Source organism: Sarcophilus harrisii, chromosome 1, assembly GCF_902635505.1.
Source record: "Sarcophilus harrisii chromosome 1, mSarHar1.11, whole genome shotgun sequence".
NCBI classification, from domain to species: Eukaryota; Metazoa; Chordata; class Mammalia; order Dasyuromorphia; family Dasyuridae; genus Sarcophilus; species Sarcophilus harrisii.
Genome location: NC_045426.1, coordinates 327,054,368 through 327,073,776, shown reverse-complemented (window position 1 = coordinate 327,073,776; position 19,409 = coordinate 327,054,368). Strand labels below are relative to the sequence as shown.

At 30.2% G+C, this 19,409-nt stretch overlaps 1 protein-coding gene across 6 annotated transcripts in view; it reads left to right on the top strand.

Annotated features, from left to right (window-relative positions):
* VPS13A (vacuolar protein sorting 13 homolog A) overlaps nucleotides 1-19,409 on the top strand; it is a 238,714-nt gene that overhangs the window by 206,560 nt on the left and 12,745 nt on the right. For 2 of the 6 annotated variants that reach the window (XM_031945506.1, XM_031945511.1), the window contains 5 exons: nucleotides 2,879-2,954; nucleotides 3,048-3,211; nucleotides 3,551-3,596; nucleotides 3,693-3,816; nucleotides 8,520-8,634. In XM_031945506.1, coding sequence (XP_031801366.1) covers nucleotides 2,879-2,954; nucleotides 3,048-3,211; nucleotides 3,551-3,596; nucleotides 3,693-3,816; nucleotides 8,520-8,634 — 525 coding nt within the window. Of the gene's footprint in view, nucleotides 1-2,878; nucleotides 2,955-3,047; nucleotides 3,212-3,550; nucleotides 3,597-3,692; nucleotides 3,817-8,519; nucleotides 8,635-8,850; nucleotides 9,649-11,347; nucleotides 11,884-12,750; nucleotides 13,206-17,043; nucleotides 17,233-19,409 lie in introns of those variants that run through there. The other 4 variants (XR_004230796.1, XM_031945510.1, XM_031945507.1 and 1 more) reach the window with 4 other exon arrangements.

The following is a 19,409-nucleotide window of genomic DNA, read 5'->3' as shown; positions in this document are numbered from 1 at the left end:
TTTTTTTTGGTCACATAATAAAGTTTATACTAACCTTTGGTCTTTTTATGCCTTATATAAGAAAAGCAATGTACTTTGACAATGGTTAAATATATTTTAGTGTATATGTGTAGTAAAATTCCATTTGCATAATACGTGTTATTGATAATGCATGATTATTCTCACAAAGTCTGAGCTGAAATTTGTCTTTGCAAACTACTTAAAAAGTATGCTTAGCTAACAATCTAAACAGAATTGTAGGAAGAGATGCTTAATTTATTTAAAACATTTTCACATATTATAGCACCACTTATATTTTAAAACATGCTAAAGCAAATGATTTTATAAAAACATTGTTAAATTGAGTTCAATTGTTATTTTCTTTGAATATTTCTGTTCACTATTTGGTGTTATCCTATGCATTTGAAGAGAAAATGAATTTAAAAAATATATACATATATACATATTTCATTATTTAGAGTTACAATAATTATTAAATCTAATTCTTTTGTTAGCTCAGATTATTTTTCATGTTAACCACCATTTTTGTGTTGTAGTTCCTATTTGTAAATTACTTAATTATCTTACACTATATTATTATACTTTATTGTTTCTTCTTCCAGGCCAATAGTTGATTCATTCCAGTGAAAGACATTAAATAACTTAGGCTTGATATCACGAAAGAACTACTTAAGAGTCAAGGCTATCTAAAAGTGTACAGAATGACCTTGTCCTCATTTGAGGGACTGAGTGACCACTTGTCCAACATAAATATATCTTTTAGTGTAAAGATTAATTTTAGATTATGTATTGGGTCAGAAAGCTTCCCTGGTGCCTGCAAACTAAATTTTTTTTCATTTCACAGAATCATAGAAACTTTTGTGGCCTTTCACTTTTTTTTGTCATTTTATTGAAGAGCCAATACCTTTCTATCTTCATTTGTTTCATAATTGTGTACTGTTTACTTTTTCTTTGTCTTTTGTATTTTTACTTTTATCACATTATAAAACAGTTTGAAATTTATTTAATGAGGTCCTCTTCTTCCCCATTCGCTATAAGACCACTTAACATCCTTTAAAGTTATGTGGAAAGACGATGTTTTAGGGTTAGGATAATATATGTAGAAATACAAATTTTGAAGAATGGATTTGAAAGTGAATTATCTTGAATTCTAATTCCTTTCTTTATCATCTGCTTTGAAATATGTGTAGTATCATTTTTTTTCAAATATTTCTATATTTAAATTGAAATAGTAATGTAGAAATTGGTTCAAAATATTTATTGTTTTCTTTGTGTTTTTTTTAAAGCAAGTTGATTAATGATTTTAAAAAATTATTTTACTTCATGTCTATCTGAGAAATTTGTCTATAAGAAATACTATTATGATCATGATCTTTTTTTAATTAAAGCTTTTTATTTTCAAAACATATACAAAATTTTCAACATTCACCCTTGCAAAACCTTGTGTTCTCAATTTTTCTCCCTTCCTTTCTCCCACCCCCTCCTCTAGATAGCAAGTAATACAGTATATGTTAAAGATGTGCAATTCTTCTACACATTTTCCCACAATTATCATGCTGCACAAGAAAATTCAGATCAAAAAGGAAAAAAAAAATGAGAAAGAAAACAAAATGCAAGTAAACAACAATAAAAAGTAAAAATACTATGTTGTGATCCATACTCAATCCCCACAGTCCTCTCTCTAGGTAGAGAGATGATGATTATTTTCATGATGGTCTTTTTAAAAAAAATTTAATTAGAATTTTTTTTTTATTTACAAGATATAGGCATGAGTAATTTTTCAGCATTGACAATTGCAAAACCTTTTGTTCCAATTTTTCCCCTCCTTCCTCCCACCCCCTCCACCAGATGTCAGGTAGACCAATACATGTTAAATATGTTAAAGAATATATTAAATACAACATATGTATACATATCTATACAGTTATTTTGTTGCACAAGAAGAATCGGACTTTGAAATAATGAACAATTAACCTGTGAAGGAAATAAAAAATGCAAGTAGACAAAAATCATGATCTTTTTTACATTATTATATATTTAACTTCCATGTATTTTAGTATGATAATTGCTTTTCACTGGAAAGACAATATGTTAAATGTTATCAATCATTATGCTAGATATATCATCCGATTTTACTTTCTCTTCAATCCCTATTTTTACCATCTTTTCTCTATTGTATCCAAATTAATATTTGTTTTTTACTTCTTTCTTCATGATTAAAAGTAAATAACACAGCCTAATTTCTGTGGCCTTCACTAGGATTTTCTTTCTTGTTTATTTTTACTAGCTTTTTAAATAAATTTCCTCTAGGTTTTTTCCCCCCTTTAAGACTATATATACTACAGGCTCAATGTTGTTTAATAGAGTGGTGTGGCAGCTAAAAAAAGGCCGATTCAATTTTGGGTTCTGTGAATTGTTTGTATGCATACATGCTTTATATAAAGAACTTCCTTCTCTCAAAGCATTCTGCAGTTGCCCTGCAGTTTACATTGAGGGAATTGTCCTGAGCATGGAGAGTGAATTACTTGACCTAGATTTCATTAGAAGTTGAACTCAACAGAGTGAAATGGCAGTTTTCTATGGTTTTCTTAAAAAGAAAAAAAAAATAATAATGAACATAAAATTTCACTCTGTTTTGTCTATGTTGGGTGTGTCACTGATTATTTAATTTTATTGTCTCTAATAGTTTTATACTGTGCATATCTCCTTGTGACTTACTAAATCCATGCTTGAAGCTCATGTATTATCTAGACTACTATTAAGGTCTTAACCTTATGTTATAGATTGTGTTAGAAGCACTATTTAGCCCCAAATGAATTACATTTGTGAATTCTGTTAATAGATTTTTCAGTTGTGAATTTTATTTTTGTCTTTTAAGGGAGCCATCCAAGGTCCTGAAGAATTTATAGAGGGTATGGCGTTAGGACTTAAAGCGCTAGTTGGAGGAGCTGTTGGTAAGCAATTGTCATGATGTTGAGAATCAGTTGCAATAGTATGTACTAGAATAACAGTGTTATTTTATTAAATACACTCTTAATTTTTATTAGGTGGACTGGCAGGTGCTGCTTCTAAAATAACTAATGCTATGGCTAAAGGTGTGGCAGCCATGACTATGGATGAAGATTACCAGCAGAAGAGAAGAGAAGCCATGAATAAACAACCTGCTGGTCTTAGAGAAGGCATCACACGTGGAGGAAAAGGCTTAGTTTCTGTAAGAAGAATTTCTAAGGAAATTTTTGCAATTTCTCAGTTTTTTATATTCTACTTTTAATAATGAAAATATGCTCATAAACCTCATATCCTTTAGGATTATTTTAAAACTTGAAGACCAATTGGAGATACATACATATGCAAATCTAGTGCTTGAATATATTGAATCTAGTGCCTCAAAGGCAAGATACAACAGAAATTTTTTTCTATGAGATTTGTGGTTATTTCACTTGTGTATAGACTGCAGAAAGCTATGTATTTTCTTGAAATACATAATTAAAATTTTGTGTATAGACACCTATATGAAAATATTGTAAATCTATAATTTTTTTTCATCTAGGGTTTTGTAAGTGGTATAACAGGAATAGTGACTAAGCCAATCAAAGGTAAATACAGTTTCTTTAATTCATATGTAATTAGTAAAACTCCTGTTAAGATAATTTTCATCCTATTCATTCTAAAATGTCTTTATTTTTCCCTAGGAGCCCAAAAAGAAGGAGCAGCAGGGTTCTTTAAGGGTGTTGGAAAAGGATTAGTTGGAGCAGTGGCAAGACCAACAGGAGGAATTATCGATATGGCTAGTAGCACTTTTCAGGGAATTAAGAGGTAAATTCTATTTAACATAAGATAGAATGAAATATACATTAACAGCTAGAAAGTGGGTAAACTCAATCATTTGGATCATGGCAATAAACTATGTACTAGTCCTAGCTCTTATTACTTGCTAATTTAGGTAATTATATTTGACATGGTATAAGTTTCATAACTTCACTTAATTTTTCTTTGTAAAATGAAGACAGTTGAAAAAAGTGATGTCTAAGATATTTCATTGCTTGAAAAATCTGTGATGATAATACTCTGTGTAGCAAGTAAGAGTTTACAACAAACTTTTAACATATCAATATAGAGCAGTTCTATAACATAGGTTCTATAAATATTAATTTTCCCTGTTTTTATAGGTTACTTTTATACTTCAGTGTAAGTGATCTCACTGAGGCTTAAACATTTCTATCCCATTGTATGTTATCTATCCCTTCTTTTTCTGTATGATGCTTATCCACATTTTATATTGATCTTTCATAGAAATTTTAGCATGGTAACCAGTATTTTGAATAGAAAGTCTGAAGGATTAATTAGTCCTCTAGGTCTTTTAATAATTCTTGGGTATTAGTGTAATATGTCTATTATTCCTAACTCTTGTTATAAAATCAGCACATATCCTTTTCTGATCATTTGTTTCTTTCATATCTTTTTTATTACTTTAATTTTTAAAATTAGCTACCATTTATTTTCTTTCTCCCCCCTTTCACTGAAAAAACAAACCACATATTAAAAAAAAACCTTTGTAACAAATATGTCTAATCATGATTAGATGAAGGTACAGAATGAGATACATACTTTTGGACATATCCATTGTTGGAATTTTTGTTAGAAAGCATTATTATTAGTCCCCTTGAATCACAATTGATCCCTGCAGAGTTCTGAAGTTTTTCCAAGTTTTCTGTTATTTCTTTTGTCATAACAGTATTCCATTATATTTATATGCCCTGATTTGTTCAACCATTCCTCGCTGATGGGCTACTTAGTTTCCAGCAATTTGTCACTGTAAAAAGGGATACTATAAATATTTTTATATTTGTAGGTTTTTCTTTTCCTCTAATCTTTGCTGTATAAGCTAAATAGTAGTAATATCATGGAATTGAATGATGTGCAATTTAATGGCTTTTTGGATATAGTTCAAAATTGCTTTCCAGAGGGGCTGAATCAGTGTACAGTTCTACCAATAGTAATTATAATGTGCCTATTTGCCTTTGGCCCTTCCAACATTTGTCCTTTTACTTTTTTTGCCAGTTTTTCCAGTCTTATAGTTGTGAATTTGAATTTCAGAGTTATTTAATGTTAATTTCTCTGATCAATTTAAAACATTTTTACATGGTTGTTGATAAATTCTTTCTTCCTTCTAAAAAGTGGCTGGCCATCTTGTATAACCATTTATCAATTGCAAAACAGCTCTTATGTTTAATTTTATTTATTTTAAAAACAAGTTTCTTAATATCTTATTCTTACTTGACCTAAAATTACTCCTACATTGTCATACCCTTTCCCCCTCTCATTTAACTAAGATGTTTTTTAAAGAAAGAAAGAGATTAGATAATAAAACACTAAAATTGATCGATACAGTGACAAAATCTGAAAACATATGCAGTGTTACATACCTGTGAACTGCTCATTTCTTCAAAGGAGTAAACAGAGGCATCTGTTCATATTTCTTCTTTGGGGTCATGATTTTTATAATTTTGTAATATTTTGGGGAATCATTTTGCAGCTATTTTTCTTGCCATACATATTATTGTAGTCTTGTATATTATTTCCTGGCTCTGGTTACTTAACTTTATATCACTATATACAAATCTTTCTACACTTCTATATAATAAAGTAGTTGGCATATATAGAGTTTTAAGGTATATTGTTTTACATATATTAACTTGTTTAAAAATTTTTATTGTTTCTTTCTTTGAAGCAATTCTGACTATTCTCATCCTTTGATTTATTTCTGGGCTCATTAGTCCCATTTTCCATTTGTAATGCCAGTTAGATACAGAGATACTAATTAAGTAAGTTTTCATTCCTTTAGAGTGTCAAAATCACACTGTCATTCAATAAATATTAAATGTTTCCTTTGTTTCAAGTTAATATATTAAACTTGGGGATACAAAGAAACAGTTAAAATAAAATCTGCCTTTAAACATCTCATCTTTTTTTTTTACTTTTTTTAAATGTTTTTATTTTATTTACTTTTTAAAAATTAAATAACTTTTTATTGACAGAACCTATGCCAGGATAATTTTTTATAACATTATCCCTTGCACTCACTTCTGTTCCGATTTTTTCCCCTACCTCCTTCCACCCTCTCCCAAAGATGGCAAGCAGTCCTATACATGTTAAATAGATTACAGTAGATCTTGGATACAATATATGTGTGCAGAACCGAACAGTTTTCTTGTTGTTCAGGGAGAATTGGATTTAGAAGGTATAAATAACCTGGGAAGAAGAACAAAAATGCAAGCAGTTTACATTCATTTCCTAGTGTTCTTTCTTTGGGTGTAGCTGCTTCTGTCCATCCTTAATCAATTGAAACTAAGTTAGATCTTATCTTTGTTGAAGAAATCTACTTCCATCAGAATACATCCTCATACAGTATCGCTGTTGCATCTCATCTTTTAATGGGAAAATCAGCATTTAAATAACTAGGTTCATGGGATCTATACCATTATATAGATGGATTTGGACTTCAGATTCTGGCCTGTTATCAATTGTACTAACCCTCTGAGCTTAATTTGCCTCTTCTTCTAAATTCTCTTAATTAGATGGCCTCTAAGATCCTTTTCATATCTTAAGTCGATGATTTTTGTAAATCTGTGATCTCCAACTTTTTTCATTGTTTTTCCAATTAATTTATAACCTGATATTATTCTTGACTGCCATGTTTGTCTGTATGGCAAGGAGAGAAAATGATTTTTGACTAAAGAGATTTTTGTGTTTCTTTGACCCCCCCACATTGTGGAAACTGTAACGTGAGGAAGTTTTGTCCAAGAAATTATGGTAACCCTCTAAATATTTACTTTTATCCATATTCTGTTCTTCAGTTTTAACAAATTGTTGAAATAATTCAAGTTAAGCCTATATAATTTCACATAATGTTTTCTTATATTCCTTCTAATCTGGTATTGATTTTAAACTTTGTTCTAATTAGTTGATATTTGGTCTGAACAAGGACCATTAATTCTGCAGTGACTGCTGTCTTTCCCCAGTTACTCCTTACCTCTTAAGATAATCCATTTCTTTTTTTCGTAGTGTTCAGTTCCTTCCATGAACAGACTTCCATGAACAGAACTATTAAAGAAAATACTCTTGATTTTAGATATATAATTCCTATACATAGTCTCTAAGCTTACTTTTTGCCATTCTCATAGCAATTTTTACATTAAATTCACTGAGTGTAAAAATACATGTTTACTTGGTTTTGCAGATTTTGTCTAGTTCTTCATTAAACTTTTACTTTTTTTTTAAACTATGAAAACAGTATATTCATGAACTGCAAATGTTTGCATGGTGATCCTTTTGTTTTTGTTTTGCTTTTGAAGACTAGAAGGTGATATTCCATGTAGTTGATGATATCCTCTTTATTTACAAATCTGGAAAGAATATGTGTGGTTTTTTTTCATTTTGCAAAAACTGCTTAGCCATGTACTTTCATTTATAGTAAGAATGTCAGTATTGATGTGACTTATTTCTCCAATAGTATATCATTTTTTATCATCATTGGACAAATATTTCACATTTAGAGCATCAAGAACTAAACTGAAATTTCTTCATCATCTAGAAATTGAAATTTTTTTATTTATCTTTCTAGAAACAGAGGTTCTACACAAGGCTAAATGATATATAGGTGTAGAGGGTTGTTGTTGGTGTGTGTGTGTGTGTGTGTGTGTGTGTGTGTGTGTGTGTGTGTATGTATGTTTTTGAGTTGCCAAAGCTTGCCTATTAATGATAAAATGTTCCACACATCAGCTGGCCCTCAGGGAGAACATATAATCTGCTATTGGCACGATGCACATTGTCCCTTTAAACCAGATTATAAATTGACTGAACTCAGTAGGCTAACCTTTTGAGACCAGTTCTATAGTAGTTAAGTAGAAGTTTTGTTAACAGTTTTGCATATTATTATATCAGTAGAATATCTATAATATAGAGTAGTGTGAATTGTTTCCTTGACATCTACTTGTGAGATCCAAGATTTGTGTCTGAAATTGTGGATAATTAGGAAGCATCTATTTGAATAAGGAGAGGAAACGGATTTTTGTATTACATATTAGACATTATTGATAATTCTGTTGTTTAGTCATTTTTGGTCATATTTGATTCTTAATGATCCATTTGGAATTTTGTAAAGATACTGGGGTTATTTGTTATTTCTTTTTCCAACTCGTTTTATAGATGAGGGAATTGAAGCAAACGGGCTTTAATTAATTGAAATGAGGGTCTCAGCTAGTAAGTGTTTGAGACCAGCTTAGAATTCAAGAAGATGAGTTTTCCAGTTTTAGTAGTCTATGTACTGTTTTATCTAGCTTCTTCATTGATAATTTTAAATAGTTAAAATGCTGCTTGAAGAATAAAACATTACTTATTAACTTACACTTAATTCTTTCCCATGATTTGTCATTGAGCAGTTTGAGCAGCTAGAAAAACAATAATATAACATTGTCTCATAGCCACAAAAAGTCTAGTGTAATGTTATTTTTCCTTAGAGCTACTGAAACTTCTGATGAAGTTGAGAGTCTTCGTCCTCCAAGATTCTTTAACGAAGATGGTGTGATTAGACCTTACAGACTGCGGGATGGAACAGGAAATCAGATGTTACAGGTAAAATCAGTATCTTATTAGAATTAAGATGGATTTATTTTTGAGGTTTACATTTTTTTTAAAGTTAAAAGGAATTAATTTAATTATTAATACTTTACACGTGAGGCTTTTAAGGTTTTCTCACAAACTACTTAATCCTCTTTTTTTAAAAATAACTTTCTAATGCTTAAATTTGAAAGTACATTTATTCACTGTAAGGTTTTTTCTTTTTTACAGGTATCAAAAAGTTTGATATGAAAAAGTTAATGCATGACTTTGCAAGTGAAAGCCTTCAGTAGATTTTTATATCATCATAGCCATAAAACTTTGCAAACTTCGTACCACAGTTGCAATGTTTTAATAAAGTGAAAAATCTAACTAATGGTAATTACATATATAGGGATTATTAGCAAGCCTAAATGTTTTGCAGAATCTTATTTTAATTTTGCACCATATATATTTCCAACCAAGATTTTCTTATGTAAAGGCAGGTAAGATCAGCTGAAACCCATTCTGCCTTGTGTATTTTGTGAATCTAATTATTTTGACAGTTGAACTGTGTCGTTTTGGAGTGTTTTTTTAGTCCCACAAATATGATAATTTACCCAGATTCAGGAAGGGACAATCAAAACTACTTATATACCAGAATTTTTTAGGGTTCTTTGTTTTCCAGACGAGACATGATAAAACATTCATATAACTTGCTTTCTTTCTCTTGCCCATAGAGCATTCTGTTTCAACACTTTTTTACAGGATTTAATAAACTAGGCATTTCTAGTCAAAAGCAACTTTCTTCTTCTAAAGTTTAGTTTTCTGGGATGACAGACACCATTGATTTCAAATACTTCATACAAAAAGAGAGTTAAAGTAGGCTTATTTTTTGATGTTTTAAGTGAACTGGAAGTTCTCTATTTCTTCATTGGCTTTTTAAAGTTTGTTTGCTTTTGTTTGTTTGTTTGTTTTCTGATGTATCTTAAAGGAATTCACATGACTTAAAAGGGACTAAAGTCCTCAGTGAACAAATAAGGAAAGGTTTGCTTAGTAGATATAAATATTTACGGCATTATGTGTAGCCTTTATTACAAAACACATTGGTGATCATGATATGCCATAGTAATGCTGTTCTTGATTATTATACTGTGCTTAAAGTGATTATGAATAAACTAAACAAGCCAGTGTTTTAATTTAACTACTCATAAGCAGTAAAGCATGTATCTACAGAATCCTTGTGAATAATGAAAACTGTGATGGTATAACGAAACTAGATTTTTTTTTTTTGACAGTGCAGCTTTTTGTTAAGAAATGCCATACTCCATTCATGTATAGTATCTTTCTAAAACTTTTAAACACTTTTGGAATAAAACTAGCAACCATCAGCCAAATGTGATTTCTAATAGGCACTTTAGGATAATATATTATGAAAAATCTTTTGTGGTAAGGGTGAAAATCACTTACTCCAATACTTTAAAAAATGTTATACAACTATTTCCCTTGCCCATTTTATTCTAGCATTTAACACGTATTCAGTTTTAATTATAATAGTTTAAATTCAACTTTAAAAATATATGGAGAGTTTAGAAGTATTATAATGTATATGTACTGTGTACTCTAATATTCTAGTTGGAAGCACAGAGATAGTTAGGAAAAGTGTAAGTATAAGACTATTGCTTCATTATTAAGCTGTAAAAATAAGCTTCATTATTAAGCTGTAAAAATAAAACAGGGAATCCTCCAGATTCTTCTGCTACTACCTCCATTTCAAGGATATATAGAATTGTTTCCATCTTTGGATAATGGTTATTTTTGGAAGCTTTAAACTTTGAAAAGTTGAAGGACATGGTTTTATGTAAATCTCTTTAAATTCATGGTTTTTTTGTATGTCAATATTTAATATACCAAAAATAAGAGGTATTTAACTAATATCAATGTTTATGACCCAGATGAGCATCATCTTTTGCTATGTTTAAGTATATTACGCATATAGTGTAAGGAAGAATGCCCTACATTTCCACAAATATGTCTTAATATTTGTGATTAGCCCACTCTTTTTAATATGTTGTGAAAATATTGGGGCTTTTGACAAAACTATGCTATATTTTCTTAATATTGTTTAGAAATTCTTACAATTATATCCATAGTCATAATTTGGAAGAGAAGTTTGTTGTTGACAGGTAGGCAGGATTAAAAATTTGATTCAGAGTTAATGCATATTGTTTAAAAATTGCACCCTGTGGAAAGGATTCATAGTTTCAGGAGCTTTCCTATAATATTTTCTCTATTTTCTATCCATGCTGCTGTGAACTCTTTATGGTGTGTGTGTGTGTGTGTGTGTGTGTGTGTATTTATGATAAAAATAGTATATCTAAAATGACTCTTTTTAGTGTGTACATTTCCATTTATACAGTAACATATCTTGTTTGGGGATTGTAGTCAGTTAAATTTAGCCAGAGTAAAATAATGATGACAATAAATTGCTTTTCACGGAGAGCCTCAAAACTTTTTTTCTTACATTAAAATAATCCAGACAATTGATTCTTTCTGTTGTAAAGCCAGCCTATACATTTAACAGAATTCATTTAAATACACGAATACAATCTTAGTAACAGCCAAAAAGAATGCTTTAATAGTATTCTGAATCCTAAAACATTTCATAATTATGCATGTTTTTAAAACAACTTGCCATATTAAACTAACCTTTTTACTTCTTTTTTTTTTCCCCTTTACATGCTTACAGAAATTTTATGCCTACAGGGAGTGGATTAAGACTCTCGATAGTAGTAGTGATGATGATGAAAACTAGTCAGATCTGTATTATTTAAACACATGCATTATTTATCATTTTGGAGTTGAATGTCTTCATTCATATTGTGTGTGGCTGTTTTTGTAACTTTTACAGTTTATTAGTTAGGGTGTTAAATTATTTTTCCCTTTTCACTACATTTTTTTGGAACTTTGAAAAGAAATATAATTACACCACTTAAACAGAGAAATAGAAATTATTTAATGTCTAAAGATGACCATATTATACATACATATATACATAGATTTATATAAAATCATTTGATTGTTTCCAAAATATTGTGTAGTATTGTAATAACAAGTGCCTTTTTCAGATTTGTCCATAAATTGTGTTTTTGTTATTATTTTCATATTTGCAAGTTTTTCTTTGTAGTACCTTTTTAAGTCATCTGCTCATTTGTTAACAAAATTCATTTATTATATGGATGTTTTCACTGTAACCTTTCTGGACTTCACTGTATTACCAATGTATTAAAAAAAAAAAAAGGAGAAAAATAGCTCATCAGTTTTTTCTATTTACTTTCTATTTCAGAACTATCTTGTCAGTTTCCTTTCAATAACAATAAACTTGTGTAATTTAAAAGAATGTGAATCTGTTTTTCTGTTCCATCATTCATAGTACATGGAAGGAACATTGTACATTTGATAAAAATCATTGTGATTTGTCCATAATATAATCATTTGTCTTTTGAAAAGGGAAGAAAAAGAATCATTTTGCTACCATGTTTACTTTATCCTGATTTCCTTCAGTTATTTTAACTTTTGATTTTACATAAATTTGGGCAGCAATATAATAGTTTTAGTTTCTTTTTAGAGTTCTAGTGGGCTAATAAGGACTGTTTTCTTATATTGTTTTATAGTACTTCTTAATTTATATATCTTACTACACTTTTTCCCCCATAAATTGTTATTAGCTCAAGTAGAAATTTTTCTAATAAATATCATGTTTGTATCTTATTCTTGTAGTTGGAAGTCAGTGAGTAAAGCCATTTCTTTTAGGACATCACATGCTTGCTTTTTGCTTATTTTCATTGAGTTGATTATATGACTTGATCATCTTTCCTTTTAAACCTGACATCCCAAAGAGTGCAAAGAATAAATGGCAACAGTGACGTAGAAATTGATTCTTTACTGACTACTGTGTTTTGGGGTCATCAGAATGATTTTCATCTTCTTGACTAATAGTAAAACATATTGCTTCACCATTACTTTTGCTGTAAAAAAATTCCAGAAATGTATACCATAGTTTAGTTTTCTTATTAAATTGGCAACTAACGCAGGTTATGGATTTTCTAATTTTCTTCAGATTCTGAAGTCTATGTTGTTATTCTTCCACAGGTAATTAGTCTCTGAAAGTGGCCATTTTGACTTTAAAACTACAAGATTTATAAATTTTGGATGTGGAAAAATGTGAGCATAGAAACAAAGCAATATGTGAAGATTTCTATTCCATTATATTCACATAGATGTCAAGGAATACAAAGAAATTAAATGCCTCTTCTTTTACCACTCTACATCTGCTTTTTTCAAGTAATCTTAGCAAATAGGTGATAGTAGCAACCTTTGTTGGAACCCCATCATTGTTTCTTAAAATCATAGCTATCACTAGCTCCTTGTGCCACATCATTCCCCTCAACCATATACATCCCCAAATTCCTAATTTTACTAGAAACCAGAAGCTACATGACTGGATAATTTTCTGTATGTATGTACCTGTAAAGAGAAAAACTGGAAAAGAAAATTTTTCTTACCCTCAACTGTGTAGAATAACAAATAAAGACTCAATGGTGATACTTAGTAGTGATAAACTGCTTGTGTAAGAAGATAATTTAACATTTTGTAACTAGTTTTGTAGTTCTATTGTAGGAGAAGAAAAGGGCAGTGGTTTTATTTTTAAGATAACAAAGCATTAGTATCATATTTCTTCAGTGTATTAACTGAAGGTCCATATAAATTAGAAGTTATTTGATCTTGTACATTTGAGTCATGATATCTTGTGTTTCTGTAGTACTAAAATATTGACAAAATGCTTTCCCCACAACAGCCCTATGAAATAATAGTAGTACAAACTTATCCACATTTTAAAAAGGAAAAAAGTTTGGCTCAGAGAAGTTAAATGATTTTTTGCATTGTAAGTAGATGCTTACACCAGGATATGAACCCAAGTCTCTTAAATCACAAATCCAGTGCTCTTTCCATGCTGTCTCTGATATAGGACATCTCATACATATGGGGAAATTCTTTTAGAAATAAGTGTGAAGCAGTTTTTCTAAGAATTGTAAAAATGACTACAGGTATTTTTTTTTAAATTAAGTATTTTCACTTTATAGGTATTTTTAAAATTTTAATTTATACTCAAAAGTCTCTGCTTTCCCTTCATAATGATTTACCAGTGAAATCATCTCTTCATAATTCCCTATGATTAGAGATTTTCATTTTATATGGTTATACATGTATATGCATATATGTATATATAACTATATATATACATATACATATGTAAACAAAGCTACATAAATTATGTCAAAGATAAATGTGTTTTTTTTCTAAGAAAACGTTTAAGAGACAGCTAGGTGGCGTAGTGGAAAGAGCACCAGCCCTGAAGTCAGGAGGACCTGAGTTCAAATCTGTAGAGCATCAGCTCTAAAGTCAGGAGGACCTGAATTCAAATCTGATCTTAGACACCTAAAACTTCCTAGTTGTGTGACCTTGAGCAAGTCACTTAATCCCAATTGCCTCAGCCAAAAAAAAAAAAAAGTTTAATATTTTTAGGATTTGAGAATTATTCCACTTTTGGGTATTACACTTAGTATTTCAGAGATGGGGTCATTTCACATGGACAAATATTTTTCTTTTTTCTCAGTCATTTTTCATTTGGGTTCAATTCTAATCTATTAATAAGATGACCCCCTGTGAGGTTGTTTATTAGGGGCAATTGTACCAATATAGTTTTCTAAATTAAAGAATAAGTGAACCAAAAAGAAATCTACATTGAGAACTAGGACACAAAATGCATTTGCTACATAAAAATAGACCTAGGTAAGATATCTTTTCCATGCCATATAACTTTATTGAATTTCTGGATGATGATTAATCACGTGGAAAAGCAAGTATACATGAACTCTTCTTTTTATAAGGAGCCTTTGTTTTGTTGTTTTTCTTCCAACTTAGAGATCTGAACTTAGGAAGGGAAAATAAGTGGAAAACTTTATAACAGAGTAGGAATCTGCCCATTATAAAATTAAGCAGTGTAAAAAGAATACATGATACTATGAATAATAAATTAAATAACAAATGGTTATCTTAAAATCTACAGATTTCAACACAAAGTTGAACTGAGAAATAATGACAAGATTTTGAGAATGCATTTCTCCCCCCCCTCCCCCCCCCCCCCCCCGCCCCACAAATTCAAAGCAGTTAGAAGTAATACAGATTTAACAATGAACTATCTGGTATTAACTTATTAACGTTAACTTAAGCTATTTGGTATACTTTTTATTAAAAAGTGCTGGTTTCAAATACGGGAAGATGAGATTAGGGGAAATGGTTTTGCATTATTTAGTCTTTAGGCAGAAACATAAATTTGTGAATAGATCTTAAAAATAAAAAAAAAAAAATTTAAGGCCACATTTCAAAGTAGTGTACTGGATCTTAACCTAAGAGGTTGTTTTATTTAAATCTTTTAAAAGAATCATGAATTAAAATTCATCTTGATGAAAACATCCATATTAGTTCTGTACCTCAATACATTGCCCACCTTTGATTAATTATGTTTATACTTATTTTTCCATGTTGACTGTAATTCCTAATAACTAAGATGTTGAGAGTAGTATGTTATTAATTTAGTAATATTAATAACAGTGTATACCACCTACTCAAGTCAATAAAGGCTATGAATAATAAATTACTGGGTAACAGATACTGGTTTCATTTATCCTCACATATTTTCATACATTTTCAGAGTGGAAAGAAGTCAGTGTAAAAGAAAATGTAGAATGGTATTTTTTTAAAACTTTCTCAAATTCTTGTATACAGCATTTAGAATGGATATATGTAGCATTATAGTAAGCACATATAAAAACTTTGTTTTAAGGGAATTTATTATCACTACCAGATGTAGTGATCTTACACAACTGAGTCATGAACAGTTGTATATATTTGTTATTTCAATGTGTATGGATTGAATGTTTGGGCTTTTTTTTTAATTTAAAATGTGGTAGATCCACTCATTCCTGGAGTCTAGAGTTCACTCAGCCAGCTTGTGAAGGTGAATATTTTTCATCAGCCTTGTTGTACTAGCAATATAACCCAAATATTAGTTCTTTAAATCTTTTTTAAAAAAGCAAACTTCATGTCACATGACCAACCAAAAAGAGGACTAGGCAATTAATTTCTCTGATCTTCACTTCTCCAAAACAGAAATGATGTAGCAGAGATGAAAAAAAGAAATAAAACCAAGCTAGGCCTCAAATTATGTCATAGTTTTAGAATCGGATAGGACCTTAGAGGACATCTGATTCAAGCTCTTCATTTTACATGTGAGAAACTGAAGTTAAAATTGAGTAATTGAATGATGGAATCAGGATTGGAAACTGTTCTTTTAATCCTTTGGTTAAAAATTCAGTACTCTTTCCACTGTAGCAAATTTCACAAGGATAGTATTTGATTTCAAGCCTGATTATATTGCAACACCTTTAACTTCATCCTCTCTCCACAATATGGGAAATTATAAACTTCTACCATTAAGCATAGGAATTCAAAATTCAAATTTATTCACATTTTTTAACAAAGCTTTTTGTTTAAATAACCTTATCCTTATTTGAGGTATTGATTATTGAGCAAATAAGAATTCAGAGCATTAGTAGTCATTTAAGAGCATTTTGGGAGAAACCTAAATAAAAAGTTAAAGCCTTCTAATAATAACAATATTGGTTAAATTAAATTAATTTTATTTAAAAATGTATTTTTATCTCAATTCTATAGGCTCCTTTTTTTAGCTGGATAATCATGCTATGTTTCAGGTGATTCGTAATGCTTTCTTGAAAACAAAAATGAGAGATTAGATGAAATTTTTTTTTTTAATTTAATGTAAAACCATGATATTTATATTTTGTCAGAACTAAAATGCTTCCATGTAAAAGTTAATTATTTCCTGATAGTGTTTTACATTATGGAAGATAGAATTGCTTTTAGAGGTTACATAAAACACCTCAAAATTATATTGTGCACAAGTTAATTCACAATGTAGAGCGAGAGCCCTTTCTTCCTGAGCATACCATTTTGGTAGCAGCAGCTTTTTTGTACCTTGTCTGAAAAGAAAAGCTACTATTTGTTACTTTGTTGTCAGCTTTTTTCCTTTTGTCTCCATTTTCCTTCAAACCCTGCACCTCCCAATCCTGAAAATTTTTATAGTCTTAACTTATCTTTAAAAAATACATTTCTGCCTCTCATTGTGTAGGCATATTGACACAGAGCTGACCTGTGTAGGTGATATATTCTGCATCAAGTCCATTTTTGAAAAAATTGTCAGTCTTGAATGTCTTGTCACTTCTAAAGACAGCATAGTTGTAGTTTGTGATATGGTGTGGGGGAGAGGCTGTTTTTGTTTGTTGTGTGTTTCTTTTCTTTCAGAAATTGCAGGAGTTTGCAAATAGCTTGAAGCTCTGCCTTGACAGCAATCAGAAGATATCTACCTTCAGCTGATATGATCTTTACCTATACTGCTTCAGGAAGACGATCTGGAAGGAGGGGTCTTATCATAGGCAGTCTTATCATCAGAGTAGTGCCGAACAGTCTGCCTGACTTCACCTGAAATTTTCAGTAAGTGTGAAAAGAAGTAGACTCCCAAAGGCTAATTGGATATCACTCTTCATTCAGTTACTCTTCCTCTTCAGAAAGATGTTTCTGAAGGGAATGAGAAAGCTGAGGAGAGAGCCCAATTCTATTATACAGGTGAATCAGATTTGTTAGTCTTAGACAAGATAGACCCCATGGAGAAAGATAACATAACGTTTCTTTTTTTTTGAAAGACTGGCTCTCTAGTTGTTAAGGATAGCAGAATTCAAGTTTTGGAAACAAGAAGGGCCTCTATGGAAAAATTTATGGAACTCCAAAACTAAGTTTGGTGATAGGGCCCTTGAGTTTATGCTGAACTAAAACAGGAAATTTGTTCTGCTTGGAATCTTCAGGTAGTACAATGCACATATTTCTTAATTACATTTGTTGGCATTAACCAAATATGCCTCTGAAGTTTTAGTTTTTCTTTACAAAAGTTTCAGATCTTCTTTTTATATTAGATTGTTAGGAAGAGTTGACCTTTAAAAAATATGAAATAGTTATTTTGGCCAAATTCTGCAGCTTAAATCAACTGAATGATTATGATTACTAGATTTATTTGAAATATGTAATATCTATCACATTCATGAAATTTTTTCCACTGTCTCTGATACAGGTAGAAATTTGTTTAAGAAAAAGGATTTGAGGGTGTTTTTTTTTAAAGTAAAAAGTATAGAATTACTTTAAGTTTTTTTTTTTTTTTTAAAGATTAAATCCATCTTTGTTTAAAACTGATATCTTACCTAATAAGAAAGATTCTTATAACACAGACAGTACAAAAACTCTTTTAAGTTTCATTTTCAGGGAGGCCTCCATTCTACACTGACTCTCACCATTTAGCTTACTGAAGTTAACCTTTGGGTAGCTAAGTGGTGCAGTGGATATAGTTTTAGACCTGAAGTCCAGAGGATCTGAGGTCAAATGCAACTTCAGACTTGTACTAGTTGTGTGACCCTGGACAAGTCATTTAATCCTGCTTGCTTCAGTTTTCTCATTTGTAAAATGAGCTGGAGAAGTAAATGGAAAACCACTCCATAATCTCTGCCAAGAAAACTCCAAAAGGGGTCATGAAGAGTCAGATTTTATTGAAAACAATTGAACCCCAAATCTTGCATTAGACACTTAGTAGTTGTGTGACCATGGACACAACTCCTAAATTCTGTCTCATTTTACCCATCTATAACATGGAGATAAGAATAGTACCTCTCAGAATTGTTGAGAATCAAATGAGATATGTACAGTGTTTTGTAAATCTTTAGAACAAGTTTTGTGTTATTTCACCCATAATAATAATTGCTAATAATATTAATATCTATTAATAAGCTATCATTTATGAAATGCTTTAAGTCTGAGACTGTGACCCCATAGTCTTCCTCATTTTTCTAAAAATGAAATTTAAAAGTTATTGCTGAATTAGAAGACACTATTTTTTTCATGTATATTTATTTTCTTAGGATAATTCAGAATGTTATATTTTATAAATCTGTAAGAAATTCTAGTCCTGGTTACTTCTGATAACTCCCTTCTTATCAGACAATGATGAAAGTTTTGTCAGTCATGAATATACTGTGGGGAAATGACTTAACTCTTGAGAAGATGTCAGTTGATTTTTAGCCTGAGCTCTCTTAAGCATAGTGACCAGATTTAGGTATTAAAGCTTGGAATATTACATAGTTTCTAGAGAAAATTTTACCTTTCTAGATTAATATGCTTCTCTTGCTATGTCTGCTAAGGTTAAAAATTGGTTGACTAAGGAACAAAAAGGGAATTTAACTGTTTTCCTGGATTTTTGCTGAATTGATTTGGTAGAATTGATTATATAAAATTAGAATTTTACATGTGTGTGAAAATGACAGTACAATTTAATTATATATAATAGAACTTCAACTTTTTTGTGGTGGTACATGAGAAACATTGCATATGTGTGCATTATAGATATCTGTATAAAAGTATGCTTATATATAAAATACAGTTTTATAAGAAGTAAGAATTGCTTTTTCAGTCTTGTTATTTTACATTTTTAAAAAGAGAGCAATACTATTACTTTCATCTCTTATTTTTGGATAAAACAGTACATGCTAACAGCCATACATATTTCTTTTGGATTCATTAAAAGCCTACTAGTTGGGACTACTATGAATTATAGACTATTTTTAACAAAT